Genomic DNA, 15,245 nt, shown 5'->3' on the forward strand with positions numbered 1-15,245 from the left:
AGTAAGGACCCTACAACAGGAACTCCCAGGAGCTCCACCCGGGTCTCCCACGTGGGCGGCAGCGGTCCAAGCACTTGGGCCATCCTCCCAGGCGCATTACCAGGGAACTGGGTCAGAAGTGGAGCAGCCGGGACTCGAACAGGCGCGCCGACAGGGGATGCCGGTGCGGCGGGCTGTGGCTTAACCCGCTGCGCCACCTGATGCCCTGAGCCCTGGGGCCAGGCACAGATAAGGGCAGCCGCAAACTCAGCCGGCAGGATCCAGGGTTTAACGCGGTTTTGCAAGGCGGACAGCAAGGCAAAAGTCATCCCCAAGGAACCCAGGGTGGAAATTCACGCTCAGAGCAGATAAAGAAGCCCGCGACCTTCGGGTTTTCACAGCAGAGGACGGAGAGGAAGCAGCGCCCTGGTTGTTAGGCGAGGTTTTCTTAGAGTTCAGGGGCTGCCGGCACCTGCCAGTCCCAGCCGCCTGCACAGCTCCAGGGACACTCGGTTTGCGGCTCACCACCGCCCCCTGGTGGCTACCGCCCCGGTACAACACCCACCCAGGGCCCATTCGTCCAAGGCTTTGGCAAATGCCCTGGTGGTCTCCACCCTAGAGAGGCTGGACAAGCAGGGTACTTGGTGCCGCCTTGGCAGAGGGCTCTCTACTAGACTGGAAATGGGTGGTGGCGGTGTGGGTGTGTCTTCAACACACTCACGGTAGGGGCGGGGCAGCACCATGGCACAGCAGGTTAAGCATCCCTTAGCAGGACACTGGTTTGAGTCCCAGCTGCTCCACACCTGGGAAAGCAGTGAGGACTGCCCAAGGGCTTGCAGCCCCACCGTGATGTGGGAGACCCAGACGGAGCTCCTGGCTTCAGCCTGGCCCGACGCTGGCTGTTGTGGCCACTTTGAGAGTGAGCCCAACCACACTCAATTAAATCAAGAACTCCTTCAAAAAGGGAAAATGTATTATCTGATTGATTTTTTAAATTTTATTTTTATTTTTGACAGGCAGAGTGGACAGTGAGAGAGAGAGAGAGAAAGGTCTTCCTTTGCCGTTGGTTCACCCTCCAATGGCCGCCGCGGCCAGCGCACTACGCTGATCCGATGGCAGGAGCCAGGTACTTATCCTGGTCTCCCATGCAGGTGCAGGGCCCAAGTACTTGAGCCATCCTCCACTGCACTCCCTGGCCACAGCAGAGAGCTGGCCTGGAAGAGGGGCAACCGGGACAGAACCCGGTGCCCCGACCGGGAATAGAACCCGGTGTGCCAGCGCCACAAGGCGGAGGATTAGCCTAGTGAGCCGCGGCGCTGGCCATTGATTGACTTTTTATTTGAAAAGCATGTTAGATAGAGGGAAAGAGAGAGGTCACTCAATGGTCCCAACAGCCAGGGCTGGGCCAGGCTGAAGCCAGGAGCCAGGAATCTCCCACGTGGGTGGCAGGGGTCCAAGGACTTGGGCCATCCTCCACTGAGTTCCCAGGTGCATTAGCAGGAGCCGGATCAGAAGTGGAGCAGCTGGGACTGCAAACGGTGCCCACGTGGGATGTGGGCTACACAGCAGCAGCTTACTCTGCTGGGCCAGCGCTGCTTGGGAGATGTTTTTATTTTTTTTAAAGATTTATTTATTTACTTGAAAGTCAGGATTACAGAGAGAGAGAAGAGGCAGAGAGAGAGAGGAGTCTTCCATCATTGGTTCATTCCCCCACTGGCTGCAACAGCTGGAGCCGCGCCAATCCAAAGCCAGGAGCCTGGAGCTTCTTCTGGGTCTCCCACATGGGTGCAGGGGCCCAAGGACTTGGGCCATCTCCCAATGTCTTCCCAGGTCATAGCAGAGAGCTGGATCGAAGTGGAGCAGCTGGGACTCGAACTGGTGCCCATATGGGAAGCCGGCACTGCAGATGGTGGCTTTAGCCAGGAAATGCATCTTCTTACTCCCACTCATCTCGTGGCCCTTTTTTTAGTACCTGGGGACACGCCCCGACTTCTGAAGGGTCCCCCAACCCTTAGAGGAAAGGGTGTCCCAGGAGAAGCGCCGGGGGCTGCCCCTGCCAGGCGGCACCTCACCCAATCGTCTCTGGTCACTGTGGCCTGAGGAAGGCACTGACCGACCCTCCTCGGGGCCACCCTGACAAAGGTCAAGTGCCACGGGGAAGGGCTGTGAGCAGACGCACCTGCGCCACGCGGCGGCTCACAGGCGCCCTCTGGCGGCCCGTGGGGGCCCTGCAGGGGGTCGGGACAGCTGTAGGACTTAGGGCCCTCGGGGGGCGGTGCTGCCGAATGCGGGCTGTGGGGTGAGCGGCCCCAGAGAGGCCAGGGGCGGGAGAGAACTGAGGGCAGAGGATTCTGGCTCTGAGATGCAGGGGTTCCAATCAGCGGGCAAACAAAACCCTGGGCGTCTCCCGCAGGGCCGCCAACAGGCACCCAGGCCTCTCCCCGACCCCAGCAAAGGGCTCCGCCCACGGCCCCATCTGTGGCCCCGGCGAGCGTCTGAAATCCTTTATTGGAAGATCACTGCTGTTTTCCAAACAGAAGATTCGACAGCCAACAGAGAAAACAGAGCCCGCGGCCCCTGGGCTGGGGACCCTCCCCCCCGCCCAGCGGACCAGTGTGGCGACCCCTGCCCCTCCCCGGACCCCGGGGCCTTTGGCATAGCGCTGACGGGGAGGGGGCAGCCGGGGAAGCCCCTTGGGTGGAAGCAGAGTGGGATGAGCGGTGGGGGGGGCGCGGGGCAGGGGAGGGCGGCCCCCCGGGGCTGGGGGCAGCAGCGGACACAGAAGCGGGAGCTGGGAAGAGGGCATCTATTGTGTTTTCCGGGCGGCGGCGGCGGGTCAGGCGCTGGTGTCCTCCTCCGCGCCGGCCTTGGGGGCGGCGTCCAGCAGCGGGTCCCCGGGGCCCACCCCCGCCCCCTCCTTGCTCTCGCTGGACTTGGAGTTGGGGACCCAGAGGCCGGAGTCGATGCAGCGCTGCATGTGGTACTTGGCGTCCTGCGGGGAGGAGGGCGGCCGTGAGGCGGCGCTGCCCCGGCCCGGCCCCCACCCGCGCCCGCCTGGGAGACCCGAGGGAGCCCGGGCACTCACGGCGGGGTCCATCTTGCTGATGGCGTCCTGCAGCATCTGTACATCTTTCACGTCGAAGCACTTCTGCAGCTCCTGGGGGCGCAGGGCCGGGGCGGGGTCAGGGTCGCCCCCCCCCCGCCCCGTCCCCCCCTGGAGCCGCGCACCTCAGGCAGGGACTCACCTCAGGCAGGGACTCGTAGACCTCCACGGGGTCCAGGCCGCCGGGGCCCAGGCGCTTCCTGCGCTCCTCCTCCTCGTACTCCTTCATGGCTTTCTCGATGCGCAGCTTGGCGCGGCCCCGCACACGCTCCTTGAAGGCCTCCAGCTCATCGTTGAAGCCCTCCATGTACTGCCGGTCGGCCGTCTAGGAGCCAGCGGGCCGTGACCGCGGGCCATCCCCCCAGGGGGCCTTCCCTTCAGTCCTGTCCCTCAGTCCCTCGGCCCCGCCCCCGAGCCCAGCTCCTGGTCTCCATCCCCAGGGCGCCCTCCCTCCAGTCCCGCCCCTCCGCCCCCGCTCCCCTCCAGCCCAGCTCCTGGTCTCCACCCCCGGGGCCACCCCGCCCAGAGCGCCCTCCCTCCAGTCCCGTCCCTCGGCCCCCGCCCCCACCCCGACAGAGCCCAGCTCCTGGTCTCCACCCGGGGCCACCCCGCCCCGGGCGCTCTCCCTCCAGTCCCGCCCATGCGCCCAGCTCCTGGCTTCCACCCGGGCCCCCACCTTGATCTTGGTGAAGAACTGCCGGAAGCAGGCCCGGGGGTCCACCTTGAGGCTCTTGGCGAGCTCCAGGATGAACTGCATGACGATGGTCTGGTGGGCCACCTGCTCCATGAGCGCGCATTTCTGCGGAGGAGGACCGGACCGGGGCGGCGCGTCACCAGGGGGCGCTCGCGGGCCCGGCGCGCCCCGCCCTGCCCTGGCCCTGGCCCGGCGGCCCCGCCCGCGCACCTCCTCCACTTCCAGGTCGATGCACCAGATGACCAGGTAGTTGGCGGTCTCCTCGCACACCAGGTGCACGTTGTCCGCCAGGTACTTCTGGCTGTCGTCCCAGCGCCGGAGCATGCCTGCGGGGAAGCGGTCGCGGGTGCTGGTGAGGCCTTGGGGGCGCCGCGCCCTGCCCGCCCCGGGGGGCCCGCCCCCACGCGCCCACCCCCAACCCCCCACTCACCGAAGTGCTTTATCTGCTTCTCGTACTTCTCCACAAAGGTTTTGTGTTTCTGCTCCTTCACCTCCTCCGAGTCCTCCTCCGCCTTCTCGGGCTTGGTGTTCACCATGCTCTGCGGGTGGGTGAGAAGGGGAGTGGGCTGGGGGCGCCCAGCCGAGCGCGGAGGCCGGGGCCGCCGCGCCCAGCCCGTCCACGTCGACGGCGCCATGAGCAGCAAGGAGGCGGGAGCGTGCGCGGGGGCCTTCGGGCAGATCAGAGGGGGGCGCCGGTGGGGTGCGTCCTCCGCCGGGCCCCCCAGGCAGGCTCCACACGCGCCCCGCGCCCCGCCCCCCGGCGGCCGCCCCCAGCCCCGCGGCCCGCGCACGCGCACCTTGCTGAAGCCGTCCTTGCTGAGCGTGTCCACGTTCCAGGGCAGGCTCTTCTCCTTCTTGCGCATCTCCTCCAGCTTCTGCTCCCAGCTGCGCTCCTCCTTGCGCAGCTGCTGCGCCTCGGCCTGCAGCCGCTCCAGCTCGGCCTGGCCGGCCTGGCCGCCCTCGGCCACCTCCAGCTGCTTCAGCTTGCGCTGGCACTCGGCCACCTTGCGCTTGCACTCGCGGCAGCCGCGGTCCAGCTCCTCCTTCTCCTTCTGGAACTGCTCCATGCGCTCCACCCGGGCCTGCGGGCACACCGCAGCGGCTCGTCCCGGCCCCCAGCGCCCCGCGAAGGGTCCGCGCGGCCTCTGCGCGCGCCCTGGTCTCCCAGCTTCCAGGCTCACCTACTGAGGGCACGGCCCCGCCCGGCCCGCCCCCTGCCCTCCAGCCCTCTCCGCTCCCCACCGGGGCTTGGCGGTACCCGCTCCACCCAGAGCTGCTAACGCGCCTCTTTCGGTCACCGGCCCCGTCCAATCCAGGCTCAGAGGTTGCCGTACTCTGCCCACGGCCCCCTCTGCCGCGCCATCTTGGAAAGTCTGGGTTCAGGTGGACCCCTGAGCCCCTCGCTGGGCCCCACCTCTCCGTGGTTCCCCTAGGTGCCCCCAGGTCGTTCCGCATGCGGCCCCTGGCGCCTTGGGGCCCAGCAGGCTACCATGGGCATTCAGGGAGCGAACCAGCAGATGTGCAAGCAAGCTCTCTCTGCCTTTCCAATGACCCCATTTTTAAAAAATGCACTTAACACACCTGGCCAGCCAAACAGCATGGCTTAGCCTTGCCTATCTTCAAAACAAAACAAAAACTATTTATTTGAGAGAGAGAGAGAGAGATCTTCTGTGTGTCTGCTGGGTCACTCCCCAGATGCCCGCAGCAGCCAGGGCGGGCCAGGCCTAAGCGGGGAGCCCAGGGCTCCGTCCAGGTCTCCCACGTGGCTGGCAGGCACCTGAGTACTGGGGCCACCAGCTGCTGCCTCCTGGGCCCACCTCCGCCATGGGCTGCAGGTCACTGCTGCGGCCCACGCCTGCCCGCCCCGCCCACCTCAAACAGGCCCAGGACACTGCCACTCCTGGGCGTCCCTCCTGGAGTGCACGGGGACCAGCTCGCTCTCTGGGGCTTACAGAAGCGACCCCCCCCCCCGAGTGTGCAACTGGGTTTCCACCGGAGACTGGGGGTGCCTGCTGCCGCATCACCACAGCACCCAGCTCCACCCCTGTCGCGTGGCGGGGCGACTTTGGCCGGGCCCCTCGACCCCAGGCCTTGGTCTTCCCCTCTGTGAAATGGGACACTGCGGGGCCACTGAGAGCCCGGAGGGCAGGGCACTTGGCCAACAAGGCCCCATCCCATTGTTACCACGGCTGTCTCTGTCCACCAGAATGAGCGGCTGACTCACTGCTGGCCTGTGTCCCCCACCCCCACCCCCACTTCTGGCAGAGGGCGGGCACTTGTCAGGGAGGACCCAGAGGCCTGCACCCTATTCTGATGCCCAACCAGATGGCTCAGCGAACCTCCAGGGGTCAGGGGTCAAGACGGCCCGCACCACAGGTGTCTCGACAAAGCTGCTGGCCTCTGCCCCTCTTCCCCCGCCCCGGGCCCGGGTGCCGTCCTGCCACCTCCCAGGGACTCCGGCTGGCTCTGGGTGGCAACAGGAGCCTGTCTCCTCCCGGCTTCTGTGTGCCCTCTGAGTGGCCGCCAGGGAGGCGGAGGCTAAAAATGGCTTTCAGGAGGCGGTGAGGGTGGGGGCGGCGGCCGGCCCGGCCTGGGCTTTGCGCCTCTCAGCCGGGAGGGGCTGTGACGGGCCCCCTGCTCGGAAGCCAGGGCGGCCAGAGGGGTGCACTCGTGTCCCTGCCCCTGTGCCCTGCAGATGGGGCCACCGAGGCTCGTGGGCGCTCGGTGGCGTGCAAGCCCTGGAAGGCGCCACTGACGGCAGCTCTCTCTGGGCAAGGGGGTCAGGGAGCGGGGCACTCGTCCCCTCCCGAAATCCATGCCGTCTTTTCTGACCACAGCAAGAACTACCTATGTGACGATGCAGACAGTCGCTCCTGCCCAGAGCATTATGGACTGTATAAATTACAATCTAAACAAATACACAGACACGAGAGACTCAATACGGTGGGGGCTGGCGTCGTGGGGCGGCAGGTAAAGCTACTGCCTGCAGTGCCGGCATCCCATAGCGGAGCGCGGGTTCGAGTCCCGGCTGCTCCACTTCCCATCCAGCTCCCCGCGGATGTGCCTGGGAAAGCAGCGGAACACGGCCCAAATTCTTAGAGACCAGGAAGAAACTCCTGGCTCTGGCCTGGCCCAGCCCCGGCTGTTGCGGCCATTTGGAGAGTGAATCAGCGAATGGAAGATCTTTCTCCTCTTTCTCTCTCTCACTGTAACTCTTTCAACTAAAAACTCCCAGTCGTTCCGCTCCTGATCCGTCTCCCTGCTAATTCACCTGGGAAAGCAGCAGGCGAGAGCCCGAGGATCTGAGCTCTGGCCGCGCATCAGGAAAGCCAGAGGGCGGAGCTGGAGCAGCCCTGCTGTCACAGCCATTTAGGGAAGGAACCAGCACATGGACTCTCTCCTCCTCTGTCAACTCTGCCTTTCCAATAAACACGTCTTTAAAAATCCATAAATCAGGAAACCCTGGCATCGACCCCCACGGGTTGGGTCCCAGGCATACGCTTGGATCCAGAGCTAGCGAGCGGCTGGCTGGCGTGCCAATAATCCAGGAGCTGAATCCAACCCAACTGGCCACGCCTGGAATGCTGCTTCAAAAATTCATGGAGGATGGCCCAAGTGCTTGGGTCCTGCACCCGCACGGGAGACCAGGAGGGGGCACATGGCTCCTGGCTTCGGATCGGTGCAGCTCCGGCCATTGTGGCCGTTTGGCGGTTGAACCAACGGATGGAAGACCTTTCTCTCTGTCTTACTGTCTGTAACTCTACCTGTCAAATAAATAAATAAAATCTTTAAAAAAAATTTCATGGAGAAATGACATTATAAAAGATAACTTTTGGGGCTGGTGCTGTGGTTAAAGCCCTGGCCTGAAGCGCCAGCACCTTTATGGGTACCAGTTTGAGTCCCGGCTGCTCCACTCTGATCCAGCTCTCTGCTGTGGCCTGGGAGAGCAGTGCAAGATGGCCCAAGCCCTTGGGCCCCTGCACCCGCGTGGGAGACCTGGAGGAAGCTCCTGGCTCCTGGCTTCAGATCAGCCCAGCCCTGGCTCTTGCAGCCATTTGTGGAGCGAACCGGCTCCATCTCTCCTTCTCCCTCTGTAACTCTGCCTTTCAAATAAACTAAATCTTAAATTAAAAAACTTAAAAGAAGGCCGGCGCCGCAGCTCACTAGGCTAATCCTCCGCCTAGCGGCGCCGGCACACCGGGTTCTAGTCCCGGTCGGGGCGCCGGATTCTGTCCCGGTTGCCCCTCTTCCAGGCCAGCCCTCTGCTGTGGCCAGGGAGTGCAGTGGAGGATGGCCCAGGTGCTTGGGCCCTGCACCCCATGGGAGACCAGGAAAAGCACCTGGCTCCTGGCTCCTGCCATCGGATCAGCGCGGTGCGCTGGCTGCAGCGCGCCGGACGCAGCAGCTATTAGAGGGTGAACCAACGGCAAAGGAAGACCTGTCTCTCTCACTGTCCACTCTGCCTGTCAAAAAAAAAAAAAAAAAAAAAAAAAAAAAAAACTTAAAAGAAGAAATGGATAATCTTTAAAATTAAATAAGTCTTCACCAAAAAATTGGCTCAGCAAAGTAAATAAATCTTTCAAAAGGCAACTTTAGCGGGGTGCAAAAAGTCTGAAATTCAGGCTTATAAGTTGGATTCAAAAAGTTCACAGAAAACCAGTGCCTCGAAAGGACTATTCCTGGTTACAAATTTTTGGCAACAAAATAAGCAATATCACTTTTCTTTTCTTTCTTTTTTTTTTTTTTTTTGACAGGCAGAGTGGACAGTGAGAGAGAGACAGAGAGAAAGGTCTTCCTTTGCCGTTGGTTCATCCCCCAATGGCCACTGCGGCCAGCGCACCGCGCTGATCCAAAGCCAGGAGCCAGGTGCTTCTCTTGGTCTCCCATGCGGGTGCAGGGCCCAAGCACTCGGGCCATCCTCCACTACACTCCCGGGCCACAGCAGAGAGCTGGCCTGGAAGAGGGGCAACCGGGACAAAATCTGGCGCCACGACCGGGACTAGAACCTGGGGTACCGGCGCCGCAAGTGGATGATTAGCCTAGTGAGCCGCGGCGCCGGCCTCCATCTTTTAAAGTTCAGAGGCAGAGACAGAGTTCCCAGCTGCTAGTCCATCATCACGTCAAATGCCCACAAGGGCTGGGGCTGGGCCAGGCTGAAGCCGGGGGCCAGGAACTCAAAGCAAGTCCGCCACGTGGGTGGCGGGGGCCCAGGGCCCTGAGGCGTCCCTGCTGCCTCCCGGGGCAGTGGGAACCGGAGCCGGCAGTGGGTGCAGAGCCCAGGGCGGCGGGCAAACGCCCACCTCTCCGGGAACCCAGAGTGGCAGCCACTAGGCCACCTCTAACTTTTCCATCCCAGTCTCTGCACCAGGATCTTTCCAGAAGCGGGCGCCGCGTTAGCTCAGCTTTGCAGCGCTCAGAGAGATCACAAACCTCCCCCCACCTCGCAAACTGGAGAGGGGGCTGGGGGCTGGGCGGGCACCCCGCCCCTCCTCCACAGCAGCCGGCCAGGAAATGGGGCGGCCCCCACCCCGCTCTCCACGCCAGAGTAAAGATTAACCTCTTTACGCGACAGAAATAGTCTGGGGAGCCTTGCGGAGGTCTTAAATATTTCATAATAAATAGAACTAGAAGGGCTGGAACTTTCTTCCCACACTCCCGCACAGCAGGTGCACGCCCCAAGAGACGGCCGCTTTAAGGAGAGGTTTGGGGGTGGGCCCGGGAGGCAGAAGCAGGCCCCAGGCCACATCCCGGAAGGATGGGGCAGGGCCCTTCTAGGGCTTTCTGGATACAGGTCTGCCAGAAGGGAGGCCCGGGACGGGAATTCCTACTGGAAGCTTCTGGGAGGTGCGCGCTCCGTGCGAGCTGCGGGGTGAGCACCTCCGGGCGGGAGGATGGGTGGGAAGCCACGGGCTGCTCACGGCTAGGATTCTGGGGTCTGGCTCTGGGGGCTCTGTCGTGGGCAAATACGTCAAAGAGGGGGTGGTGACCATGGGGTCCCTGAGTTGCCAGCAGGGACCACCTGCCCGTCCCAGGGTTGATGAGGCTGGGGGCAGGGGTGAGGCGGGGTGGGGTGTCCTCAGATGCCGGCAGAGGTTCCTACAGGCGAGGGACCCCCCCCCCCCGGTGGCCCTGGGAATACACAGACCGAGGGCGTCTCAAGGGTTAATAGAGACCCGTGCAGAATCCGAAGGCGGCCCCAGGGGTCGCGCGCAGGGACTGGGGGTGGGTGGGGGTGGGGGTCCCAGCGCTCCCCGAGCCCCGGCGTGGAATCGAGGGGCGGGAAACTCCAAACCGTGAGGTTGGAATCCCGGGCGTCAACAACCGCGGGGTCCCCTGGGCAGTACCCGCGGTCAGAACTCTGGAGCGGTCCCGGGAAAGGGGGCAGGGGCCGGGCACGCGCGCTCTACCTGGTGCCTCCAGCGGAAGAGGCTGGCCGTGTCGATGTTGGGGTGCGTCTCGTCCTCATCGTCGGACACTTCGATGTGGTCCCACACGCTGTAGTCCACCATCTTGCCTCCACGGCCCAGCCCGCGCCCGCTCGAGCGGCGGCGGCGGCGGCGGCGGCGGCGGCAGCGCTGGACACTCGGCCCGCGGAGCCCCGCCCCTTCCGCTTCCGCCCGCGCGCGCAGCCCCCGCCCGCGCGTGACGTCACATCCCTGGTAACGGCGGCGGCGGCCCTGGCGACCAAGCCCGCCTTAAAGGGACCTGCGCACGTGTTAGGGGCCAGGGAGTTCCCGCCGAGACCCCGCCTCGTTGGGCAGGGAGACTCTGCCCGGCACCTCCTGGGGGGCCTACAGGGCAGCGCGGCAGCCAGGAGCGCCTCTCATCTCCTGCCGCCCCCTCCCCGGGGGGCGTTTGCGCTGGGGCAGTTGACGAGACTGAGGGGCTGGATTGTCCCGTTGGCCAAGCCGCAGTGACATCAGCCCGAGGCCACCGCAGGGGCGGGGCCTCGACTCGAAGACCCACCCCCACCCCCACCCAGCTCCCCTGAAGGTGGGGGACTGGATTCCGGGCTAGGGAGGGGCACGAGACCCGAGGGGACTCCCCAGTTCGAGTAGGGGGGGTCGAGACCCTGCCGTGGTGGAGGGGTCTAAGCGAGCGGCGGTAAGATCCTGTCCTACGTGGCGGGGAGGGGAGGGGGTCGACGGTAGGGCAGGGTTTCCCGCGCTGGGACCACACACAGCCCCCGGTGCCCGCCACTCGTGAGAGACGACTTGCGCGCACACCCCCCCTCTGGAATCACCCAAAAGGTTTTCGGGCGCCCTGCGTGGCGTCCCCACGCACGGCCGCTGGGTGTCGCCAAATGTCCAGCTAGTGGCCAGTGCTGCTGGCCTCCGGCCCAGTAGGGGACTGGGGAGGGGCGGTAGGGGGCTTTCCTCGTCGTCCGGGTCTGGGGCTGCTCGTCGCCCCTCCCCGTTCGGCTGGGACCCCTCCCCTCGGCCAGAACGGCTTCAGGATGCCACTGCCCCGAGCTCGGGGCAGCTGGGCCGCGCGCTGCTCCACGGCTCCACCCACTCTCGGATGCAGGGATAAAAGGCCGTGTTGCAGCCTCGGGCCAGGATTATCTCAGATTAAGGGGTGCTCCGCGAGGGTCAAGTGGAGTTGGAGGAGCTCCGGCCACCTGTGTCTGGGACGCCTCTCCCCAGTTCCTCGCAGAGCCTCTGTAGATAGTGGGGGGTCCCTGGAGAGAATAAAAATCGCTCCATGGGGGTGGGGGTGGGGAGGGATTCCCCGGCCCGTTGGGGAGGGGGAGTGGCCATCGGGACCAAAAGCGCCCTCCCTCCGCCGCCCCTCCCCCTCGCTTTTCATTCAAACCCGCGAGTGGGCGGGCGGGGGCGGGGGAGTCCCCGTCGCTTCCCCCTCCCCCCCTCCAGCCGCCAGTCCAGCTCCTCCGTGGCCGTCACGGCCCGAGCACGCGCGCGCACGGACTCACACCCCGGCGGGTCTCACCGCCGCGCGCACACACTCACACTCACACTCACACACCAGCAAACAAAGGGTCTGGGCACCCCAGTCCCTTCCCGCCCCCTCCCCCCGCCGGAGAGGGCGGGGCGTCCCTTCCCCAGCCCCCTTCCAAGGTAAGCTCTGGGCTGCAAGCTGCGGTGGGCAGGGGGTGGGTCCGGCGCCCGGGAGGAGTCTAGAACGGTGAGGGGGACCTCCCTGGAGCCCCCAGGAAGACCACCCCCTTCCCCGAAGCCCTGCCGTCAGACTCCGGGGATATGTGAGGAAGGACCCCCGATGCCCGGGATTCCCAGGTAGGCTCAAGGGGTCTCTCTCTGCCCAGCCCCAGCGGAACGGGGTGCCAGGAGCCCCAGCTCCCAGAACCGGGGACCCGGCGCCGGAAGGTCCCCTTGCCGCGCCAAACATTTCCTAATGTGGCATCATCTCCAGCCTCGGGGACTGAGAACCAGAGAGAGACCCGAGGTGCTTTCCAGCGTCCGTGGGCCTCCCAGCCCCCGGCACCCCCATCAGCGTTTCCCTCCCAGCTCCCTGGCACCCCCATCAGCATTTCCCTCCCAGTCCCCCGACACCCCCAGCCCCCCGCACCCCCATCAGCACTTCCCTCCCATCCCCCCAGCAACCCCCAATCAGCGCTGCCCTCCCAGCCCCCCGACACCCCCCAGCCCCCCGCACCCCCATCAGCGCTTCCCTCCCAGCCCCCCAGCATCCCCCCGTCAGCGCTGCCCTCCCAGCCCCCCGGGACCCCCCAGCCCCCCGCACCCCCATCAGCGCTTCCCTCCCAGCCCCCCAGCACCCCCCCCGTCAGCGCTGCCCTCCCAGCCCCCCGGGACCCCCCAGTCCCCCGCACCCCCATCAGCACTGCCCTCTCATTCCCGTGTGCTGGGAGCAGGGAGGACTGGGGTGCTTTCCGGGGCTACCCTTGCTGCCGCCGCCGCACCCCACACTCACCCCCTCACCCAGCCCTTTGCCTCCCGAGCCTTAGTCTCCTAACCTGCAAGGTGGGGACTGGCACACCTTGGGGGTCTGGCCGCGCGCTACCTGCTACCTGGCTGCCCGTGCGCCCGCATTGCATTTCCCAGGTCATTGCATGCTGATTAGCTGCCTACTGTGTGCCGGGCCGTGGCGCTGACCAGTAGGGGGCGCTGCTCCCGGCTGGCGAGGCTGTGAGGTCCCGGGGAAAAGCACAAATTCCCTGACGATGAGAGAGGGGGATTAAATGCCATTTCTGCCTCCTGTCTGCCTGCTTCCTTCGCTGACCCCTGCAGGGTCAGGTCTAGAACAGTGCGGGGCACGCGGTAGGTGGTCCCTGAATGGTGAAGGCGTCCCATGGGATTAAGTAAGGACTGGATTCTCAGGATTTCAGAGGAGGCTTAGCAGGAACCCATCCAACCCCCTCGCATTTTCCACCGGAGGCAGGGGAGTGCCCGCGACCGCCTCCGGCCCTCCCCCCATGTCATCGCCCCTATAAAGCCAGTGTGGCCGCAGGTATGGCTGGAAATAGCTGAGAAAGGAAAGGACAGAGATGGGAACAGGCATAGGGCCTTCCAGGAGCTCTGGACTTCGGCCAGTGCACACCCACACACCCACCCACACACGCACACACACGCACACCACCATGCACCAGGCTCACCGGCTCTCCATGCACCCACTCAACAAGTAGGCGGGACTTCCATGCACCCACTCAACAAGTAGGCGGGACTTCCAAAAGTTCAGGTGAAATTAGATTCCCAGATGAGCCTCTGGCTGGGCCTCTGAGGGGCCCCCAGCTTGCAGAGGAGAGCCTGGGTTCTGTGTCTGGCTCTGCTTCCTAATAAAGCAGACCCTGGGAGGCAGCAGTGACAGCTCAAGTGATGGGGCTCCTGCCACCTACTTGGGGGACCTGGATTGAGTTCCCTAGGGCTTGGTCCTGCCCAGGCTGTTATGGGTTTTGGGGGAGGGAGGAGCCAGCAGATGGAAACTGGCTCTGTCTCTCAAAAGTGTTTTAAATCCATGCACAATTTTTTTTATTTGACAGGCAGAGTTAGACAGTGAGAGAGAGAGACAGAGAGAAAGGTCTTCCTTCCATTGGTTCACCCCCCAAATGGCCGCCACGGCCAGCGCACTGTGCCAATCTGAAGCCAGGAGCCAGGCGCTTTCCCTGGTCTCCCATGCAGGTGCAGGGCCCAAGCACTTGGGCCATCCTCCACTGCCCTACCGGTCCACGACAGAGAGCTGGACTAGAAGAGGAGCAACCGGGACAGAACCGGCGTCCCGACCGGGACTAGAACCTGGTGTGCTGGCGCTGCAGGAGGAGGATTAGCCTAGTGAGCTGCCATGCCGGCCAATGCACAAATTTTTATATATATAATATGCGTGTTTCATGAATTTCTTTAAAGACCCCTGGTATTTATTTTGTGTCTACAATATTCTAGGTGCAAAAAATCCTTGCTCCATGGAGCTAATATGTACTGGGGAAAACAGCAAAGAAATAGTATAGGCAAACAAATTATAACAACAAATTGTCAGTAGCACTGTAAGGGGCGTGGAGGTCTTATGACGAGAGAGGGAACGGCAGGAGAGGAGTCAACTTTAGGCTGGGTGCACAGAGATGTCCCAGTGGAATTGAATTATTCCTGGAATATGCACACCCTCAGTCCCACACAGGCAAATCTTGCGGCTAGACGCAACAGCCTAAAGGCCACACGGACAGCCAAGATTTGTGCTCACCCTGCACCCCTCCCCCCTTTTCCTTTCCCCTCTATGATCAGAGACAGAAGTCCCACCCACTGGCTCACTCCCCAAAGGCCCACGATGGTGGAAGCTGCACAGTGTCCCTGGGGAACCAGGGCCCCCTAGGGGGATGCTGGATTTGGGAGCTGGAGCCAGGACCGACGTGTGGTCTTACCCACCTTCCCTGCCCGGGGAACCTGCACGCATCCCCCCTGAGAAGGATGGCTTCCTGCTGCTGGCACACGCAGTCTCACCAAGGCCCAGACCTCCTCCTGTCCCACAGACGTCTGCGGCTGCCACTTCCCTGTCTTTCGCTCCTGCACGTAGGGCCTGGTCTCAACCCCACCATGGCCAGACTTCTAGAAAGTTCCACCTGCCAGTCGCACGTGCACGGCCATGTGTGAGGGCTCCCGCATGCGTGTGCCGGTGTGTGCCGTGTGCCTGGAACCCCTCAGAATTTTCTCCCTGCTCTGCTTCAGCCACTGAGCCACCTCCCCCTGTCTCTGGTTTGCTCCCTGTCCGCATAGAGCAGCACCAGGGACTCCAGGCTGAGCTGGTGGCTGAGGGCCCTGGCCGGCGGAGTAACAGATGAGGCATCTCTCCCAGCCGGAGCCTGGTGCCATCTGGACACCCGGAGCGGCCTCCCCAGTCGGCTTAGAGGCACCCCTTCCCACTTCCTGCCCCCCCACCCCCCGCCTGAGTCTTTGCCAAGGTTGACTTCTGCAAAGTTGCACGTTTCTCCAGACAGTGAGGGGGGTGGTGGCGGGAGTCTCCGCCTCCCCCTCCCCGCCCCGGGAG

The 15,245-nt window shown here is 64.0% G+C and overlaps 1 protein-coding gene across 1 annotated transcript; it reads right to left on the reverse strand.

Annotated features, from left to right (window-relative positions):
- Positions 1-2,468: 2,468 nt before the first annotated feature.
- Positions 2,469-10,388, reverse strand: CDC37 (cell division cycle 37, HSP90 cochaperone). The gene is made up of 8 exons (XM_051838140.3): positions 10,184-10,388; positions 4,574-4,858; positions 4,207-4,315; positions 3,987-4,102; positions 3,759-3,881; positions 3,225-3,407; positions 3,065-3,136; positions 2,469-2,971 (listed from the first exon to the last, which is right to left on the reverse strand). The coding sequence occupies exons 1-8, from the start codon at positions 10,283-10,285 to the stop codon at positions 2,816-2,818; spliced, it is 1,146 nt and encodes a 381-aa protein (XP_051694100.3). The 5' UTR covers positions 10,286-10,388; the 3' UTR covers positions 2,469-2,815.
- Between the last annotated feature and the right edge of the window lie 4,857 nt (positions 10,389-15,245).

The sequence above is a fragment of the Oryctolagus cuniculus genome, chromosome 16 (genome assembly GCF_051225735.1).
Source record: "Oryctolagus cuniculus isolate XC-2025 breed Fujian yellow rabbit chromosome 16, ASM5122573v1, whole genome shotgun sequence".
NCBI classification, from domain to species: domain Eukaryota; kingdom Metazoa; phylum Chordata; class Mammalia; order Lagomorpha; family Leporidae; genus Oryctolagus; species Oryctolagus cuniculus.